The sequence below is a fragment of the Stigmatopora nigra genome, chromosome 12, assembly GCF_051989575.1.
Source record: "Stigmatopora nigra isolate UIUO_SnigA chromosome 12, RoL_Snig_1.1, whole genome shotgun sequence".
NCBI classification, from domain to species: Eukaryota; Metazoa; Chordata; class Actinopteri; order Syngnathiformes; family Syngnathidae; genus Stigmatopora; species Stigmatopora nigra.
This window is the reverse complement of record NC_135519.1, coordinates 13,422,902-13,443,831: the sequence shown is the minus strand read 5'-3', so window position 1 is coordinate 13,443,831 and position 20,930 is coordinate 13,422,902. Positions and strand designations below refer to the sequence as shown.

Sequence of the window (20,930 nt, the reverse complement as noted above, 5' to 3'; positions counted from 1 at the left end):
AGGGAATTCATTTCTATATGTAACATTTGCACTGGGGATTGCGAGAATAAAAAGGGTGGTAAACCGCGGGAAATTGTTAAATCCAAGCCACACTAACAAAAACGATTGCTATGCGAGAAAAAAACAGTATATTAATATGCTGAATAATCTGGTTTTCTGGGTAAAATTTAGTGTCAACGATGCCCCACTTGGCAACAAGTGGAATAACTCCTTATTGCAATCGACATTTAAAAACATACTTAAAAAAAAAACAACACCCAGTGGAAAAAAAAGTGCACAAGGAAATATCTACTGTATATATTTACCCGCACGTGGGCAACATTTCCTGTGTGGTAATATGTGCCACTAGGTTTGATTACGCGTTCGAAAACGATGAGCTTTTTTTAGCTAACCTCAGCAGACATATTTGGCCTATCCCTTTCCTAGCAAAAATTCAACATTATTTCCATTTGTGTGTATGTTTGTGTGTATTTTGTGTTACTGGCCCAGTTAAGCCTGCAGTGAATCAAAGGCAGTTCGAAGTATGTTCATGCTGACAAAGTTGAATTTTAAAAAAAATAAAAAAAAGAGCCAAAGAGAGAGAGTGAATCAAATAAAAAGAGTCAAAGAGAGAGAGTCATTGTGCATGCTAAAAACAATGCAGCAATCTGCTATGACGTAATGCCCACAGCAGATGGGGAAAAATGCTAATATAAACTTGCAAATTCTGTCTTTTTTTCCCTCCTCCTTATTTAAAACAACATCACTGACCTCGAAAACGTTTTTATCTTATCAAAAGTCACCTTTCTTTTCCCAAACTAATCCAAAAAAAAGGATTCTATTGGTGGAAAAAAGGGGGAAAGGAGGGGAAAAAATGAACGATGCAGTAAATGCTAATTATCCCCATATTGCGTTTGGGATTCCAACATATACACACATGAAGGTCAGCCATTTTAAGTGTTATTAGCTGGCTGTGCGTCCTTGGGCACGGTTCACCTGAAATTACCTCTCTAATGGAAAAAAAAAAAAGAAAAAAAAGTCCCTATGCGCAGAAGCTGCGTCGTGCACTACATTAATGTAATGCACCGAAAGCATAAATTATGCATATTCGGGGGTGGGGGGGCGCTACAGTTAGCTGACGGGAGGCGCCCGATGCTTCTATTTGAGCGAACGTAGCGATGATGGAGCGCTTCCGAGCTTGAATAATGATGATAGCGAGCTGTCGTTACCTTGGGAGTTCGAGCAAGTACAAATTCCATGAAAATGTTCATTTTGATGTAGCGGACAATTATATGCGGTGGCGGCGGGCGGCGTGTGTCGCTGAATGCAAATAGAAACGTCAAATATCATCGTTTTCCTCATTATTATCATTACGTTAAGTAGTAATGGCGATTTTTAGAGGCTTATAATCTTCTACTCATTAAAGTGGGTTGTAAAAGTATGGTTAGGCTTGGGTTTCCTTCCCAATTTATCCGAATAGTCATACCTCTACTTATGAATGGCTCCAAGGATGAAAATTTCAAGTTACGAATTTTTTAAACGCAAAAAAAAAAGATTTTGTGAGCTTCTGCTATTTGATTTATTTTTTATTTTTGTTGTTTGTGAACTTTATTTCCCAGCCCGACCCAGAAACACGAATCTGGTCCTCCGTGCGAGTTCGAAAGCAATTTGGGCAGGCGGGCGGTAAAAGAAGGCGGCGAAAAAAGAAAAAAAAAAGAAAAGCCAGAGCAAATCAGGCCAGTTCTCTGGGGAGAGATAAAGGGGCAGAATGTAAACTTGCCTGGTAAGCCATCCCCGGTGGATTCAACTGTAAAAAGAAACCTTCATGCGCACTCCAATACAACATTGGAGGGGGTGGGGCTAGTAGGGTGGTTCGGGTGGGGGGGGCGACCGTTTGCATTACTTGATTAAACGAATGGGATTGTTGATGATGTAAGCTCTGCGGCAGGCACTGGCTCGTTACATTTTGCAAGGCACTGCGTTTGTTTTTTGCAACATAATGTATTTATATACGCCAGTACCTTGTTTTTTTTTACTTTACTGGCTCATTCTTTTAGCTTGTTGTTAATCTAACATGATTAATAGCGACATCCTGATCCCCTACGAGTATTTTTGGAGTATCGTATTGGTTGACAAGATGGGATCCCATCCATTTTTCACATGTGTTTTTGGTGCTGTTGTGCTTTTCGGCTGCTGTAAATCAAAGCGCTAGGCAAACATGTCTGCGGAGAGGGGCGCTAAATCTCTCTAGAAAACTAATGACAGTAACAGATCGTGGTGGAATATTGGGAAATGAGGTATTTCTACACTGTAATACAAACAAAGGGATTTAGCATTTAGCGGTTACTGTATTTTCTTGAATATTAGTCGCCTAAATGCTTTTAATTAGCCTTAAAATAGCCTTAAAGTTGTTGAATTTGAGAATTTCCCTCGTATAAGCCGACCCTTGATTTACAATTTTCACATCCAAATTCATGGTTTTAATAGGGAGTATAAAAAATGTAATTTTTGAAGGGAAAAAATACTTGAACGCTGTATAAATTTAATTGCTATAAGAGTTAACATTTTATGCAAAATACATATTTATTTTCTTTAATTTCATTCATAGACATCAAAATAAATTAATTTTACGCTATGGCGTTTCGTCCTTTAGTCTAATTTATGCGCGTATAAGCCGTACCCTCAAGTTATCACTTTTTTTTAGCAACAAATACAGTATATATGCAAGAAAAAATTGTAATCTACCTTTAAAAAGGGCAAAAAAACTGTCATCCACATAGATTAAGATACTGTGTACAGTTTGTTTATTAGAAATTGCCCCCCCAAAAAAATCCATAAAAGCTATCATTTTCCGCCTGTTTTTATTCGCTGGTGGACCTGGCTCGTAAAGTCGACATGCTCAAAGCTGAATTTGTGAATTCTTTCACGTCGCCAATCAATTATCTGCCTCGCAGGTTTAAAAGTCAGCCGTGCTAACGTAGCACGGGGGTCGCTGGTTCCTCAAATGAATCACTTTTTTGCTCATACTCACAGGAAAATGAGGAGGCGTTTTTACATACTATTATCCCAGCTACATTTTGTTTTCTTTTTTTAATGCGTTGCCATTGAACTAGAGAACAAAAAAAAAGCACACTTTGGTCCCGGCCAATGGCAGGCGGCCAGGAAAAGTCGGGCTTAGCGTAAAAGGCACTTTTTCTCACAACAATGGTTTGGATCAGGGGTCGAAAGGGGGAGGGAGGGGGGACCTTTTTGACCCTTGAGAGCCAGATTTTAAAAGTAAAAATACATGAATGTATTCATCAATAAGTATTAATGAGTATGCATACAGTAGTCTAATGAAGAAAAATTATATATGTTTTGTTATCATATATGTTATCATGCTAACCAAAGCGCAATGGAATCCCAACCACATGCTAACACAACCACCAAGTATTTTCAATGTACCAAATAATAAAGTAGCCAGCTTGCAATAGCGCAAATAAATCTTGGAAAAGTAGCCCGTTAAATGTATGTATCCACTCACCGAGTCGCGCCCGTTCCCGCTGGACGTCCTTGAAATTGAGTCCGCTAGTGAGCGTACTTTCACGGTAACGATGGAGGGCCTCGCGCCGTCCGTTGGTCCCCAACTCGCGGAGCACCGAGGCCTTGAGAGGCTCCGCCTTCAGACCACGGGACCATTCCGAGAAATCCGGCACCGCCCACTTGACCAGGTCTTGGAGGCGTACGATCACCTTCTCAGACACGGCGATCACTTCATGCTAGGGGCGGGGCCAAAGACAAGACAAAATCAGTGCTTTCGTATTTAAAAGCAAGTTTCTATACGGTCAAATGCAGGTGCAATACATTCTCCAAACACAAATTATATTTTTAGAGTGGTAAAAACAATGTGGTCAAGTATTTTTGTCAAGGTCACATGCTTTAGTTCAATTAAAAAAGTGTTTACAAAGCACATAGTGTTGTCGTTATCCTGCCAAATTGAATCAGTCAATGTGAAACATGAGACAGGTTCGTCCAAAAACACAGCAGAGCTATTATTCTTTTGTAAGCAGAGTACGTAGTAGTATACAATAGATGGCTAACAGCTTGACTGGACCTTGTGCCGAAGAAGCCTTTCATTAGACAGATACACAGAGGACATAGTCCAAAATGACATTGTTTATAACCACTAACTAAGTGAGGAAAACATAACAGTCATACAACTCTACTTACCAATGTTTCAGGTTACCAAATTATGATAAGCAAATGAGTGACTCAAGATACAAAAAAAGATCCAAGTTATGAAATCCCCCAAAAAGTGAATGCATTTTCTTATCCAATATTTTATTTTGAATTCCCCCTATACGCGATTAAAAACTGTAAAATACAACATGCTTTATTTATTAATAAATTATTTTTATTTATTTTTGTGTGTTTCCTCACATTTATAATAAAAAATTGGGACACTTTGAGCAATTTTAAAGAGGACAGTGAATCGAATTTACATATAAAGTACACCTCTACTTACAAAATGTCCAAAAAAGTATTGGAACCAAATTAATTCCTTAAGTAGAAATATGACTGTACTTTGCTTTGTGCTAAGCTAACATAGCTCCTTGTACATAGTCTAGGACAGTTAGCCTGTTGCTACTCAAGCACAAAAATCAAGTTGAAACTTTAACATGTTTTCTTGATACCAATCCATGTACTCATTTCTGATCTGGACATTTCGCGGGTGGGTAACTTGAAAAAGTACAAATAGTATCCAACAAAAAAACATTTGTGCCACTGTAGAGCAATCTGGAATAACCGTTGAACCATTACTTGTTGTTCAGCATTTTATTCCACTTGTTAGTTTCAACAATGAGAACTGTTATGCTTTTTTTTTTTTTTACGGCAGAGTATTTTATGGTTAGCTGTTGCATTGTGGTATGCATTGCATAGTCGTCGCGTGTGTTGTTTTATGTAACGTTCTCCTTGTAAACAGGATTTTATGCCGCTGTATACGAGTGGAACAACTATAAAAGTTGGCTTTCATTTGACAGGGTAGCCGAGGTATTAAGCGGTGCTTTCAGTATTACTCCAGTTAAAAAAAAAAACTGCAAATGGGAGCTTCAAATAGTCCCTGAAAATAGTAAATGGCACTAAAATGTTGGTGTGGGCTTTTGGCAAGAGTACTTTGCTTGTGATTGGGGCTGGTTTTGTTCAGGCGTCCTTGTATCTCGATTTAGTACGAGCCAGAAAATTGACCCGCTATGATTTGTGTAAACCAGAATGGCTATATTTTCTGTTCAATTTCAGTATTTTTATCCCATTCATACATTCAATTTCATATCTATCAATGGGAAAAGACGCCTGAGGCATTTTCCTGTTTTTTTTTTAAACTGCTTTGGTTTTGTGTGGGATGTTGTGGGCTGCTAAATGACATTTTTACCAAAATATGAGTAAAATGGCGGATTCGTGAATTTCATTTTAGCTGGATTCGAAATAACTTGAGTCCAACAAATTAGCATTGGATTTTATAGACTACATTTGAATCAAATAATTCTTTTAAAAAGTACATTTTGCTAGAACAAAGTGGCCCAACCAATAATTATTCAACTTTGCATCCTGTTCCACTGTTAAACACGTTTTAAAGCCGTACACAGCCTTTTGTTTACTGAACATTTGGTCGTTAGTGGTGGTAATTTGGGAATGCTAAGGATTTTCTTATGTCGATAGTTACATAACAAATGATGGGATGCCAGATGGGATACGTGGCGTACACGTTTAATACTGTAATTCAAAAGAGTTGCGTGTTTGCTTAAAGGCTCCGTAATGGCCGACGACGCACTTGTTACCGACAAACGAGGGCGCCGGAAGACGCTTATTAGCTGGAGTCTGGAGGACAGATGTGCCGGGGGCAGAGAAATACAACACTCATCGCGCCGGAGTCGGGTTCCGATTGCATTGCAGCTGTGGGGAGAAAAAAGTGCCCGCAATATAATGTTGTAGGGGGGAGAGGCAGTTGGCTACGTGCTAGCTCGCTAGCTAGTTGCATTAGAATGTGGTACAATTGGTTTTTATCGCCCCGGTGGTGAATTCCATTTTTTCTTTTTGAGCCAACAAATCTCTCCATTCAATGTCAGGCCGGCGGATAATGTAGTAAAACACACGGATCGTATATTTTACGTATATACGCTGATCTGGTAGCGGGATATATACGAGCCAGGGGGGGTCAATGCGGCTCCATAAAACAGGGTTTCATTTACCCATTTATGGGCAACGAGCTAGCTGTCTGCGCCAAATATACCAAGCGGATGGATTAAAGCGTGGGGACATTTAGATATTTGAATAACGCGGCTCAGCTTGTAGGCAGAAAGATATATTTTCATATCATAGGATGTTTATGTAGTATGTTTATTGCTCCTACAATAATGAAGCTAATCTCCATATCGCTCATTCACATTGTCAAGGGCTTTGGTGAGATATTATCGCTTCAGTTCTTGATACTAGTATACTATATACTATAACTATTTTTTTTGTTTTAGACGACAGGTGTCAAAGTGGCGGCCTGGGGGCCAGATCTGGCCCGCCGAATCATTTTGTGCGGCCCGAGAAAGTAAATGATGAGTGCAGACTTTATGTATATTATTAAATTTCCTGAGTTCAAAAATCATTTTGCAAAATCTAAAAATACATTAAAAGAAAGACTATGATTTTCACTGGAGTACAAGTCCGGAAAATACTTTGCCCTAGTACTTTGGATAAATTAGCTCAAATGAAGCATCCCAGCCGAAACGGTCCGTTTATTATCTTTATTTCTAGCTCTTTGTATTTGTTTATATTTTGTTAAACAGCAAAACAGCCATTGGCGCCATCCCAGACATCTTTAAAAACTAGATTATCCAACAATCAATTCCTGACAACATGTTCTGTCAATCCTACTTCATTCCTTCCCAAAAGCCAATGTTGTTAAATTTAGAAGAAGGACCACCACCATAGCAAGAACACCTCTCATTTTAGTTTTTCTCCCAGCCAGTCTTCTTCTTCTGTTTCGTTCCCATTTCCGTAAAAGCATTTTTTTTTTAAAAAGGCTGCCGACATTGTCAAAACAAATTTCCCAGCGTTCTCCCCGAGCGCTCTGTCCAAACAATTACCCATATTCAGTTCTCACATTAAGCCCTATCAAATCTCAGCCAGTTTTCGAGGCGGTATTGCCTTATAAAGGAAAAAAAATGGGCCTGCGAGGGATAGCTTGATATAGCCGACCCCCCCTCCCCTTCCCAGCCTCCCATCGCAAAGTAAAAACATCAAACAATCCCCCCCAACCCGCGCCATCTTTTTTTTTTTCAGCCGTTTTATAATGAGCTGTCTGGAGCTGTCAAGTGGCGGCGGGTGGCTGCGAGCAACTTTTTGCTGGCCGTGACAAACGGACGGCGAGAGGAAAAAGCATTTGAATAATGTTTTGGCCAGCGGTAAATGGCATGGCATCGAAGCCCGCGGCTAAAAAAGCCGTGGTTGCGCCGCCCGCCGCATCTGCTGGGAAAATGAGCACGTTTACGTTTGATGCAATCTCCTTTGAACATAAAACGGCGTCATAATAACACGCTCTGTTCGTCGTAGCGGCGACGGCGGCGTAATTAAAAAGCACGCTAGAGCGGAGACTAGTTTGGATTGTGTGTGTGGATCAATCATGGGATGTTTGCTAATGTTTGCTAATGTTAGCATATTAGCGCTTTGTTTGTGCCATGTTTTTTTCCCTTTTTTAAATTGTTTTTTCCTTTTGAGTTCCTGTTAGTGATGATTCATATTTATAAAAAGACTTTTGTATTTTTTTGTACTTATGAATTACACAAAAAGCACAATTGAGCAAAGACTAGTTTGTATTCTGTGTGTATTAATCATGTGATGTTTTTGCTAATGTTAGCATACTGGCGTTTTGTTTTTTTCACCCTTTTTTAAAATGTTTTTTTTTCTTTTGAGTTCCTGTTAGAGTGATGATTCATATTTATAAAAAGGCTTTTGTATTTTTTTTCGCCCTCTGTACTTAGGAATTACACGCTGTACCAATTATCATTCATGCTGAAAAAATTGAGCACAGTAAAATGTGTATACTCATTTGCTATTTTTTTTAAATCTCATTACTCATGACCTTTAAGTGTTTTTCCCGATAATTAATTATAAATTGTCATATTAAGCCGGGAGTAGGAAAAAAACAGTGATCTTTTTGTTCATTATGAAAAAATATATATATATACGGTCATAAGTCTACTTATGAATGCCTCTAGGTGCAAATTTTTCAGGTTATGAAAGCTTTTATATGCAAATGAGTGCCGTAAGAAAAATAAGGGAAGGCGGAGTCTTTGAATGGTAGATCTTGGAACAAAAAAAAAACGTTGGGGTAGCCCTGACCTGGACTCCCGACGACGTCAAATTTGAAATAATAATAAAAAAAAGTCTGTCCCCGTCTGCGGGGTGCTGTCATTTCCAGTTAGCTAGCGGATAGCGGAGCAAAGCGGCAGCCAGCGGGCCGCCTGCTAATAATCTAGGTCAGATGACGGCCAACCCAAAGCCAAGACGCCTTCCTGACATCATTTAACGCCAACAAATAAATCTAACATTGTCAATTAGGAAATGCATTCTAACTATAGAAATATTCTTGCTACAATTTTGCACTATAAGTGATCTCAGATCAACAAATTCCAACTTTATTCTCAAATGCCAAATAGTTGATGTAATCAAGCACTTAACTCATGTTTTGACAACCCGAAAAATGTGTTGACATTTTCCCAGGCCGTTTTCTGCCAAATTAGGGAAGCAATTTTGTCTATGTCCAACTTGTAATATTACCATTAGTTCAAATCCCCTTTTATATACAAATCTTTTTTTAACTAGGTCTACAATGTCTTCTGTGTCTGTCTTACTACTGCAACCAAGAAATTTCCTGAATATGGGTTGAAATAAAGTTCTAATCTAATCTATACATTCAAACAAGTGTGTCAGACAAGATTTGATGTGGGCCGGCCAATTTTAGATATAATATTTAGATTTTGGGGATTTTAATGGATTTAAAGAACTGGATTAAAATCCCTGAATATTCCGGTTTTTTTTATAGATCTAAAACAATGTTTATTTGAGTTTTTTTTTAAATATATTTCAAAGGGTTGCCTCGTTTCTGAGGCGGGAACGTCACGCTATTCCAGAGAGTTTGGTTCCAGTCAGTTGGCAGGCGCCATGAAGTTTGGGGGGTGGGAGTGGGGGGAACAACAACAATTATCTCCACTTGAGCAGCACAAGTCTGTTCACGTCACTCACTGGCACGGCGGCGCATTATGTGCCGTCAAAGTAATAACGTCCCCGAGTATTGTTATCGTGCCGCTGCAGTATTTACATGAATTATTGATGGCAGGAAGAAAGTGGGCTCAATTTGGCGGACGCCATAGTCGTTAGTCGTAAGTCAGAAATTGTACAGTACAAGGAATTGGTTCACATTGCAGCAAAGAAACCGGATAGGATAATGGACAAAATGGTCCGCTACTGTCCCATGCTACGTCGCTAACAAGTTTCAAGATAATCGGTTGACAGATAATATCGGATAAGGACAACAAAGTTAGTGTCCACAAGAGGAAAAACAACAAGAGCTGAATAACAACTTGACAAGCCTTCAGGCAGTAAAAAGTCTTGGCTGAATAGGCGCCACAAAAATATGGAGATAAAACCGCTGTATGTATTTAATAGTCATCGTATTACTGAAGTAGCATTGAAAAGGTTCAAAGAAGAGCCAGAGAAATTCCAGTAAGACTTGGATTTTTACTTGTAAATAAGAAGGATGGTTATTAAAAACAAAAGGTCTTTTTTGGGGGGAGAAGAAACCAGTGCTAATTTCTAGTCAAAACAATTGGCAATCCAAGACAAAGTTGGAATAACAACTTTTGTTTTTAACTATTTCCTGACATGTTCCAACCAGATGAGTCAATCATTCAGAATAATACGAATAATACCTTTGTTTTAGAAAGGTCAACGTTTTGAAACAATGTTTGCCTTTAAGGCCGTAAACAACGTTTTGCCTCTGATTCATTGGTTAAAAATCTACTCCCAACAAAACATATGGACAACAGTTTTTCTTAAAAACATGCCAGTTTGCTAGCTAGTGTCACTAATAATTCCAAGCAGAGATTAATACAATATACAGTAATCCCTCAGTTATCGCAAATTCACTAGTTTGCAATGTTTTTCTGCTATTAATTATTACATTTTTTTTACTTTAGTGCCGAGTCTTAGTAGCAAGAGTGGCTTCTGCTTACGCGTTTCAGTGTGGATTTTCACATTTTTCTGAACATTAAAAAATAATTACAAATAATAAAAAAAAATGTTGTTGTTTTTATAAAGTTCATAAAAAAGTGAAAATCCAAACTGAAACTTGTAAGCGGAAGTCACTCTTGCTGCTAGAACTCAGCACCAAATTTAAAAATATATATTTATATTAATTTATTTTTAATATGGGTGACCCTACCAGGGATTACCATATTCCCATTATATTTGGGCCGGGGGGGGGGGGGGGGGGTGGGCACTTGGTGAGTGGGGGTCTTTCTTCCCATAACGCACACACACAAACATGCACAGGTGCTGCCATTGGCCACAGGGTTGAGAGCCCACTGAACTTCCGAGAGGTCAGCGCAGGAATTTGGCCGGCCACAGGAGATTAGTAATTGAGTAATGAACGCGCTGACACGGATGACGACGACAGAGAAGAAACACAATCAAACACAAAATGACTTCATTATCTATTTATCTAACTACACATCTATCTAACTATTTCCTCCACATGACTGGCCTTGGCTGGACTGGCCCCAAACAAACTTATCCCCACTAAGAAAGAGGCAAGAAAATAATGGATTCAAACTATCGACTTATTTTCTCACTGAATTAAGATGGCTATATTGGGACTCTTTTTACAAACAAAAACAGTCTTATTAGTGCTTACAATGTGGTTATATGATCTATTGATGATTGCGTTGGAATACTGAAGAGCGCCTGCAGGTGAGAGAGGTTGTTTTGATTAAAAGTCAGTGTTATATATTACAAGCATATCATCACTTTGATCTTATGGATGGGAAGGAGTTACTTCTTAGTGCGCCGTCTGCATCACAGCGACTCATCTTTTATTCTATCTGGAGATTGCGTTTACGCCGTCAACTTGTTTGGATTCCAGGGGAAATACAACTTTTCAAAGGCTTTGTGTTAGGGGGTGAGTAAGCGAGGGAGGGAGAGTCGGCAGGGGGGGAGGCATCGGTACGTGTAAGGTGACACTGGCGAAAAAAAAAGGAAAAAAAACGATGGAAAAGTGCTATGTCAGCTGCTTTTGGAATCTGCAGCTTTCAAGCCGGCGCTTTTCTAACCAACGACAAAAAAAGCCACAATGGCTCCTTTCAGATGACAACTTATTGATTGATTATTCACGATTGTTATTTGTGCACTTTAAATCTCATGATACTCGTAAAATGAAATTAGAAAGCCATTCAAGCATACAAAGTTGGGCATGGAGCAAAAATAAAAATGCTGATTCATCATTTTTATCAGGCTTATCTTTACCAGAGTCCGGGGGTGCTGGAGCCTATCCCAGCTAACTAAGGGCAAACACCCAGAAGTAAATGGATGACAACTGGTGAATTTTTAAGATAAACTCTTAAACACACAAAAGAAAATGAGCCATATTACACATCAAAATATGTTGAATTAATATTATGTAATAAGTACTGCATTCTCTAAGAGAGGGAATATTTCCTTACAAAAACACAAAATGGGAAAAGTTGAATTCCCACGAGTAAGACGACCCGTTTAAAAACTCGTATTGTGACCAAATAAGGTTTGCGGAAAAACTTTTTAAAATGACTAACAACAAAGAAGCCAGAGTTTATCATGCGTGCCTGCTTTTAGTCAAAGGTTACAATAATCATTTGGAGTGCATGGAGGCGTGAGTGGTTTGTCAATGAAGGCAGAAAGAAGAAGAGCTTGTTGACAAAAGCCCCGACGGTTAGCGAGGGCGCCGTATTGCACGCTAGCGCAAAACAATGTGGGACAAGTTCGAAGGGGCCGCTAAATTGTGGTAAAACGTTGGTAAACCGAGAAGAAACATTATACGTTACATTCAATCATTTAACGTAAAATATTTTTTGTCAAAAATAATATTTTAAATTATATTTGAAACTGTAATTACAACACACAACCACCACGGAGAATGGGGGCGCTGTTTCGAGATAAATGCTAGTTCCAGATTAACGCTCAGGAGAAGAGGATGAGGAGGAAACATGTTTTTTAGCATGTGAGCAATAGAGGCTAACACGTAGCATGAACGTTAAAGGACAATAAAAGCCAAAATAAGTGATTTTGAGATGTAGGAAAATCTAAAACTAATTATTTTTTATGAATAAGAAGGAAACTAATGTATTTACAGTTTGAAGTTTCAAATTTGAAACCAAAAATATGTGATAATTATCAATAGACTGATCTTTTTTTTGACTTATGGTGATAAAAAAACATATTTCCCAGCTAGCTCTAGCTAAGCGCTAACCTTTTGGGAAATCTATAAGCATTTGGACACGTTGTCACTTGGTTAACGACGGCATCGAGAGGCCCCGGCGGAGGGTCCGTCATAACGGCCCAGCGCTTTGACACAAAAGGCTCTTTAAAAGAGCCAGGGGGGGGGGGACTCCAACCCGGTGGTGGCGGGGGGCCGGTAAACGGGACGGGTCGGCAGGGTCGGCGGGTCGGGCCCCCCGGCGCGCACAATGAAGAAGAATAACAGCTATACGGACTTCCTCGTTAAGTCACATTAAAGACGTGTTTGACGGCTAGAAAAAGACAAATGAATGAGGGTCGTTTTTGGGGGGTTTACACCAAGTTTTACCTGAAAAATTTAGAGGGAACATTGGATATGGTAAAGTCATGAAAGAAAGTCAAGTTGTTATTCCCACTGGTGTGTCAACAAAAAAAAAGAAGCGTTGGCTATTTGGGACTTGGGTAATATGGGCAAATATTTGTGAAAAAAACACTTGAGGTGGTTGACCTGGTTGTGCAAATGTTGACGCAAACATGACAAAACAAGGAGCGTTTTAACATCTGTCATCGGAAAGGAGTAACTGGATAACAAATGCGTCATCATTGTGCTACTAATCATCATATTTTGCTTTGTGAGAGTACAAACTAATCTTGGTGGGAAGTTATACATTTGTTTTACAGATATGCCGACTTGTGAATTTAAATACATTGTTTTAAAAGTTGTTTTGCTAAAATTACAGGATTGATACAGTCTGATAAAACACAATATTTTATACATATTTATTCTTATCCAACTGAAACATTGACAAGCTAGTATTGAGACATTGTACTTATTTTTTAAATTTATCTGTGACCTTGTTTAAATATTCTCATAGCAATAATATTTTAATTCCAAAATAAATATTTTTTACTTTAATTCTAAAAACGTGTGTATTTTTCAGGATATTACAACATGGTTCTTATACAAGTCTGACTGGTAACATAGCATAACATGCTAACATGCTATGATAGTTTTTTAAGATGGCACTAATAGTGAACGCAGTTTTTTCTTAACCATCTGGATTTAACGTGGACAGCCTTTGAAAGATGACCTTTAACCCTGCATGACAGAAGCAAAAAAAAAACAGCAACTGCTTAGTAGGTCACAAGTTGTCCAAAAAAGAACAAAACCCAAAAGGTAAACAAACATGCAGGAAATGACATCACAGAGTAAAAATGTGTGTCATCCAATTGGAGTGACCCACTTGTATAAAAATTGTTTTTAAGCAAAGGAAACAAATGTCAAAATGAAGGTTTTGACATAATGGGCGTCCTACTTTGTGATTTATGGCCGCGACTACGAGCCAATGGAAAACAGGCCAGAAAAGCCAGACTACATTTTCATAAAGCGTCGCAATTACGGCAGTCGTTAAAAAGTAGCGCACTTCCTTTGAGATGAAATGTTATCAAATGGTGGGGGTGGGCGGGCACTAATGGGAGATGGCGTCAGGTTACGGATTTACACGGCGGCGAGCGACTCGGCGGCCATTAATCAGCCCCCCGCGAGGACGCTAAAAATGTCACAGTGACAGCCTTACATTTTCCCACACGTCGTACTGAGGAAAAGAAAAAAATATGTCACGTTTTATGTTTTTTTCCTCATTCCGATAGCTACTTATTTCCCAGAAACTAACTTAATTTTGAATTTGTTGTTTGGTAATATGTTTTTTCTGCTCAGAATATTTTGCTATGTGATTTTACTTGTATTGTGAAAAGTTACTACAATTTTAGGAATTTATTTGACCTTTTTCCTCAAGTTTTGGTTTCAACCTCCAAAGAGGAAAGTTTGCCTCAATACTAAGTGTCCTGCAAGTGCAATCAGTGAATTGGCGTCAGGTGGTTGCTGTAGCCCAACCCCCATTGCATTCAACTGAGTCCGAGTCAGCTCGGGATGTCTTGGAACACTGGTGTCAAAGTGGCGGCCCACGGGCCGAATTTGGCCCGCCACATTATTTTGTATGGCCCGGGAAAGTCAATACAGGAGTGCTGACTATCTGTTTTAGGATTAATTTCAAATGAAGAGTATAGATGTATATTACATTTCCTGATTTACTTACCCCTTTTAAATCAATCATTGTCATTTTTTAATCCATTTTTTCAATGTTTTTAGTTCAAAAATAATTTTGGAAATTCTAAAAATATATTTAATAAATCTAAAATTAACATTGTTTTAGATCTATAAAAAACTGGATATTCAGGTCTTTTAATCCAGTTCTTTTAAACCATTTATAAAAAAAAATTAAAAAATTAAAACATTACAAATATTCTCAATACATCTCCAATCTGCATTTGAATTCCCTCAAAACCTCCAAAGGGGAAAGTTTGCCTCAATACTAAGTGTCCTGCAAGTGCAATCAGTGGATTAGCCTCAGGTGCTTGTGCTTGCCCAACCCCCGTTGCTTCAACTGAGTCCAAGTCAGCTCGGTCAGTGCTGGATGTGCCAAAGTCAAGGTGGCGGCCCACGGGCCAAATTTGGCCCGCCACATAACTTTGTGTGGCCCAGAAAAGTCAATGATGAGTGCTGACTTTCTATTTAAGGATCTAATTCAAATGGAGTACAGATGTATATTAAATTTCCTCTTTTATATCAATCATTGTCATTTTTAATCCATTTTTCTGTGTTTTTAGTTCAAAAATCATTTAAAATCTAAAAATATATTTTAAAAAAAGATAAAATAAACATTGTTTTAGATTTATAAAAAAATGAATATTCAGGGATTTTAATCCAGTTCTTTTAAACCATTTATAAAAATAAATAAATATTAAAACATTAAAATATTCTCAATACATCTCCAACCTACATTTGAATTCCCTCAAAAACTACCAACTTCAAGCCCATCTATTTTTATTTTATTAAGCATTTTTACTTCGCTCTTAATCCCCGCCCCCTCAACCTTCGAATCTGACTAACGACAGCTTCCAATTGGCTAAAAGGTCAATCCCTTGCCTTGTTTACATTTTCCCACCGTGGCCAATTTATTTTGGCGTGGCGCCGTGTTTTTTGGCAAAGTCAAAGCGCATTCCGTTCGCTCGGCGAAGGTCGTCGAGGCTTGTCGGGACCGGTCGGCTCGTGTCGCAACGTACAGTAACGAAGGCGTATTTTCCGGAAGCACTTGAACGCGTCACGCCCACACGGGCCAAAAAAAATGCTTTTCAAAGGGAGAGAGACGCCATGTGATGCAAGTGACTGCATAATTCATGCAAAGCAAAGAGGAGGAGGAGGAAATTGCTTTTTTGGCGTCCTATCTTATTTTATTTTATTTTTTTGCCCTGTCACCATATTTTTCTCTCTCGGATTTCTTTGGTCAAAATGGATTGACTTGACTGAAGTTAGTTTACCCAAAACGGACAGAAATATAAATCACGCTTAATAAGCCCGACGTGCAAATCAGAGAAAATATGTGTTGCTATTTCTGCTTTTTTTGTGAGTGATGATGATGATAAGGGGAAATGGAATTTAACAGAGACAAAAGCATTTCATTATTCACATTAATTGTCATTTTTTCCCTGAAACTGCAAATTCATTAGAGTCATACTCTCATTTAAATAGCCGCTTTTTTACTGTACGATATTGTATGATTGTGCAATCCTACTCTCCATAATCTGGATCCCTCGCGACCCTTGTGAGGATTAACTTTACAGAAAATGAATATCCCTAAAATCCTCTCATTTTTTATTCATGTAGTTCAATCAATAATTACTAAATGAATATATTCATTTATTTTTTAATCAAAATCTAATGCAAATATAAAAAATATATATAATAAATGAATTCCCTAAACTTTTTGGCTATAATTAACAATCCCAACATGTTAGCCCACCATATTATTTAGTTTTTGTGTTTTGAAATCAATACTTTAGCCCACCATATTATATACATTACATCCTAGCCTAACACTGGCCATTTTTATTAAAAAAAATATTTAAAAGTGATTTACTCCCATTGTCCACGCAATATCTCTCCATTTTTCCCGTTATTAGGCTACGCTTACACTAGCGCGAACTTAAAATAACCATCTTGACACGTTATAATAGCTTTGTGCTGACATTTAAACTATGAGAAAGATTATTTCCACTCTTCCCTTTGGGGGCGGGGGCGTGAAAATTGGACCTTTATGCCTCCAGTGTAGCCAACGGGGAGGGGGCGTCCCAGATATATTGCGCAAGCTGGCCTTTAAGTGATTCCTAAATAATGGCCGTGTGTTTAAGGGCAATATTAAGAGAGGAGAAATGAGAAGTCGGGGGTGGTCTTCTGCTGGAGATGAGACCCCAGGGCCGCTAATAGGCGTCGGAGTGACAAAGATGATGGCTTGTGTAAGCTGCGGCGGGGGCCATAAATAGCCGTGTTTCTCATGAAAGGGAAACGTGATAGGCGCTCGCTCTTATTACTCAAGAGGAAAGAATGTAAGTAAACCTTGAGCGGAAGACTTCGAGTACAAACACGGCTTTCTTTGTGGCACGCTCGCACACATCAACGGGGATCGGAGAATCGGCCAATAAAGAGCCACGAGGAGGGAGGGAAGAATGTGCATGCAAAAAAAAGTGTTCTTTTTTAAGGTCTTTAAGATGTCGTGAGTCAAAATAAAGAAGGTTACGACCACGTATGTTTTGGCGGTCGGGGGCGTGGGTGGATGTCCCAGTTTGGGGTGGGGGGGTTACCGCATCATTTTTGGGTGACCCACTAAGAAAAAAAAAATCTTTCTACTATTTACTAGCTATGCTATGGTTGGAAGAGCTAGAGCAAAATTATTATTAGTAGTTTTTTTTAGAATAATCAAATCCAGGAATGGGTCTGTCCAAAGATGGCTGCTTTTCCTTTTGTTTGTTTTTGTCTACATCATTATTCAATAGTTCAGTCCCCAAAGTTGTTTGTTTTGTCCACATTATTATGCAATGATGTAGTCCTCAAGTCATTGGTTATGGTTATGCGTTATTTGTCTATTAAAAATATCGAAAAAGGGCCCTCAACTTACAAAGTTTGGATGTTTAAGGGCAATATTGAGTGGCAATAGTTTAAATTAATTGTCGAATAAAATTGTTTATTTGGGGTGGTTGTGAAATGTCAATACCATTTTTATTTTTAGGTCGCCTAATATCAATATAGGGGAATATATTGGGTTCAAATCTAACAACCCTAATGAGGATAAAGCGGTTGATAAAATGAGATGCGATAATAATTCCATCTTGATTGATGGGGTGTAAGCTAACTCAAGCACGACGCTGATTTTGTTTATTCCTAGAAAGCGTTTAAAAAAAAAACGACGACTATAATCGCGGGGCCAGTTGGCTTGTGGCAAACAATCAATCAAACGGCAACCTTCTCATACACAAGTGAAATGTTGGCCACTAAAAAAAGCATCAATCCAGAGGGCACAACATATGCTGTTAAAATGCAACGTCTCGATTTACGACGACAACAACGTTCGATGAGGCCATCCAGCCAATGAAACGCATCAGGTATCTATCTCCTATATGACAAGGGTTCAATTCCTGAATAGAATAGAGCAGTGTCTATCCTCAAACAGCTGTCAAGCGAATATAGCTCATTTGAACTAGCATCATAACGCTATGTCACATTTGTTTGCTTTTAGGTCACCTGCACAAGTCTGTAGTAAAAGGTCAATACTGAGCGATATTTATAGCAGAGTAAAAAAATAATTTAAGAAAACGCAACCAATTATTGACAAATATTTCTTGTAGTAATCTGATAGCCTGGCTAGTACCCACTCAACAAATTCTATGTTTACAAGTATGACATAATGCTCCGATACTATCACGAGTTTCTAAAGAGCCATAGTCCTAGCCAGTGGATATGTTTGCCGAGTAGTGGTATTATTTACAGCAGTTAAAAAAGCACAACGTTACAACTGGGTCGAATGGGATCCAAACAGTCCAATACTGAGTGACAATATGGTTATAAATAACATTAAATCATCCCCAATGGCACGCTAAGACTTAACAATTTTCCATATTTGTACAACCTTACAGTCAAAATGATCCCAATCATCACTGACAGACAAAAATGAGTATGACATATTTGTTACAACATAACTGGTTCTACATTACGAACATAACAGTCCGTACATACGACGCATCGTTAAATGTACATGGAAAATAGACATTAAAGTCATTGATTTACGACATGTCACATACAAAAACATGACAAATCACGACTCGTCCTGAAATACGAGTCGATACAAATATGAGTATCCATACGTTGCTAATACGCAAAACACACCCACACACACACGCCAGCATCCATCTGCAAACCACGCATGGCATTCACATCTATTGTGCAATTTCCGCCAGATGAACATCCCCAAAATGTGTTCTGCGTGCTTATCGAGCGACACGCAGGATTTATTCCCACGGCAAGTGCACACGCTGCACAATGGCGAGGAAAAAAACGGCAAAGCAAACACCGCGAAGCCAACTAATTAATGCACTAAATATGCCAGGGATAAAAATGGAGGGGCGGGGGGGGCTGCAAGGGGGGAGGGGCCAGGGTACGCAATTAACTCGTTGGCTGCCAATGATGGGAGGAGTTACAGTATAATAGTTATAGTAAATAATAACTACAGTTATTAGTTATTATACAGTATAACTGTTATACTCTCAAAACAGACTGTAATTTCTTAACTATATTTTTTCATAATTCAATTTACAAAAACTTTGGCATGTTTTTACCTCTACAACCGAAGCTCAGTCAACAAATCAAGCAGTTTAATGACAAACAGCTGTCGTTTCTTCCCGTTCAAAATAGTTAAACGTAAACAGCAATAAAACGTCAACAAACATTACGAGAGGGACTAGCTGGGCTAAAATAATCGGACGTTTAAGCACATCGACATCAGAGAATGAGTTTTTTTTAAAAGCCGTATATTCGGGAGAACTTACCTCTCCGTGGGAGACGTCGCGTCCCTGGGGAGTGTCTTCGGGTAGGAAATAAAGTTTGGAACTGGACAAAAGTTGCCTAGTCGTCCTCTCCTCCCAGAGGAGCTGCAATTCGGCGACACAGATGGGCTCGTCCGGTTTACAGCGTACCAAGAAAAAGTCCCCCAACGACAGAATCCGAGCCTCGGCGTCCCGACTGGCAAATTTAAAGGCTTTGTAGAATACATAATGTCCGTGTAAGCCGCAAGACGAGCCCACCCACTAAAGAAAGAAAAAACACAACAATTAAAAAAGACATTAAGAAAGGGAGACAAACCGAAGAGCGTGTAAACAAACGTGTGCCTCGCGCTCATGTGTTTGCTTTGCCCCGCATGCTAAGCTATTAATAGCCGTTGAACGGCGACGTTTTGGACGCGGATGCAACCGACGCCGAACGCCGTATAAATGTCAAAGTTTGGCGACTGTAAGGCGTTTAAGGACGCCGAAAGTCCTCACGGAGGGGTGAGGCGGGGGTGAACGGTAAAAGCGGGCTAGGAGGGTAAAGGGAGAAGGGCTCCGCGGCGGCTTTTTACCTTGAGTGAGTTCGGCTCCATCGCGACGTTATGAATTGATTAAACTCAACACGCTCTCCAAACTTGCTGGCTTGAAAGGATCGCCGCAGGTCCTGGAAGGTACACAAAGCCAAGGACTTCAAAGTCTCCCCCTTTTCCATTCAAAAAATCCTTCAAAATACCTCCTTTGCAACCATTCGGGCGTGTATTCATCCAATTTAGAAGTTCGATTCCTCACATGATGATATTGAGCGAGTTGTGCTCAATTTCGAGGCTCGCTATTAGCACAAGTGCTACAACGGGAGCAATATTGGGCTAAAAAATAAAGATGTTGTTTAGATATGCTAATAACTCCAAGATGAGGCGTTTTGGGAGGAAGAGCTGCGCCTCCATGCGATGTGTCTGGCTCCAAAAGCTGAAATGACGTCGGCTGCATGCGTTTTTGCTAGCGAGATAGTATATGTGCCTTCCAGGACTTGAGTAAAGAGAGTGAGTATGAAAGGCCATTTCTCACATAATGACACACAGAGGCAAGCAAGCTGTGGATGCCGACAAGAAACAATGTTACATGAAAGTTAATAGGCCCGTCAAATGGTTCCTTTAAAGAAACGAGAGACTTGTGATCTTCCGCCTTTTCTTCGCCTTTCCCCCAATAGCAACCAGTTTGAAACTATTGTCCTTCAAGGCAAATAAACAGCTTTATAGTTGCAGCAATTGCTGTCTCAATCACAAAACCATAACAATGTTTTTTCACTCGACTTGTAAAATGCTCTCATCATAAAATCCTGCCAAAACCATTTATACTCACTTTCTATAGCAGACTATTATTGTCTCATTCTCCGCCATTGACATAAATCGACGTCCAATTCATTTAGAGTCAAAACTGGTGCTGGGGATAAGGTAATCATGTGATTTATTTCTTTTTATTTTGATATTTGAGTTTTAAGATCC

General features: G+C 39.1%; 1 protein-coding gene across 3 annotated transcripts in view; it reads right to left on the bottom strand.

Annotated features, from left to right (window-relative positions):
• The window catches only part of arid5b (AT-rich interaction domain 5B), a 56,807-nt gene extending 35,877 nt beyond the window's left edge, over positions 1 to 20,930 (bottom strand). The window contains exons 1-4 of one of the 3 annotated variants that reach the window (XM_077729347.1): positions 20,788 to 20,930; positions 20,001 to 20,092; positions 19,432 to 19,689; positions 3,503 to 3,737 (exon numbers count right to left, since the gene is read on the bottom strand). In XM_077729347.1, coding sequence (XP_077585473.1) covers positions 3,503 to 3,737; positions 19,432 to 19,689; positions 20,001 to 20,021 — 514 coding nt within the window. In that variant the 5' untranslated portion in view covers positions 20,022 to 20,092; positions 20,788 to 20,930. Of the gene's footprint in view, positions 1 to 3,502; positions 3,738 to 19,431; positions 19,690 to 20,000; positions 20,624 to 20,787 lie in introns of those variants that run through there. The other 2 variants (XM_077729346.1, XM_077729349.1) reach the window with 2 other exon arrangements.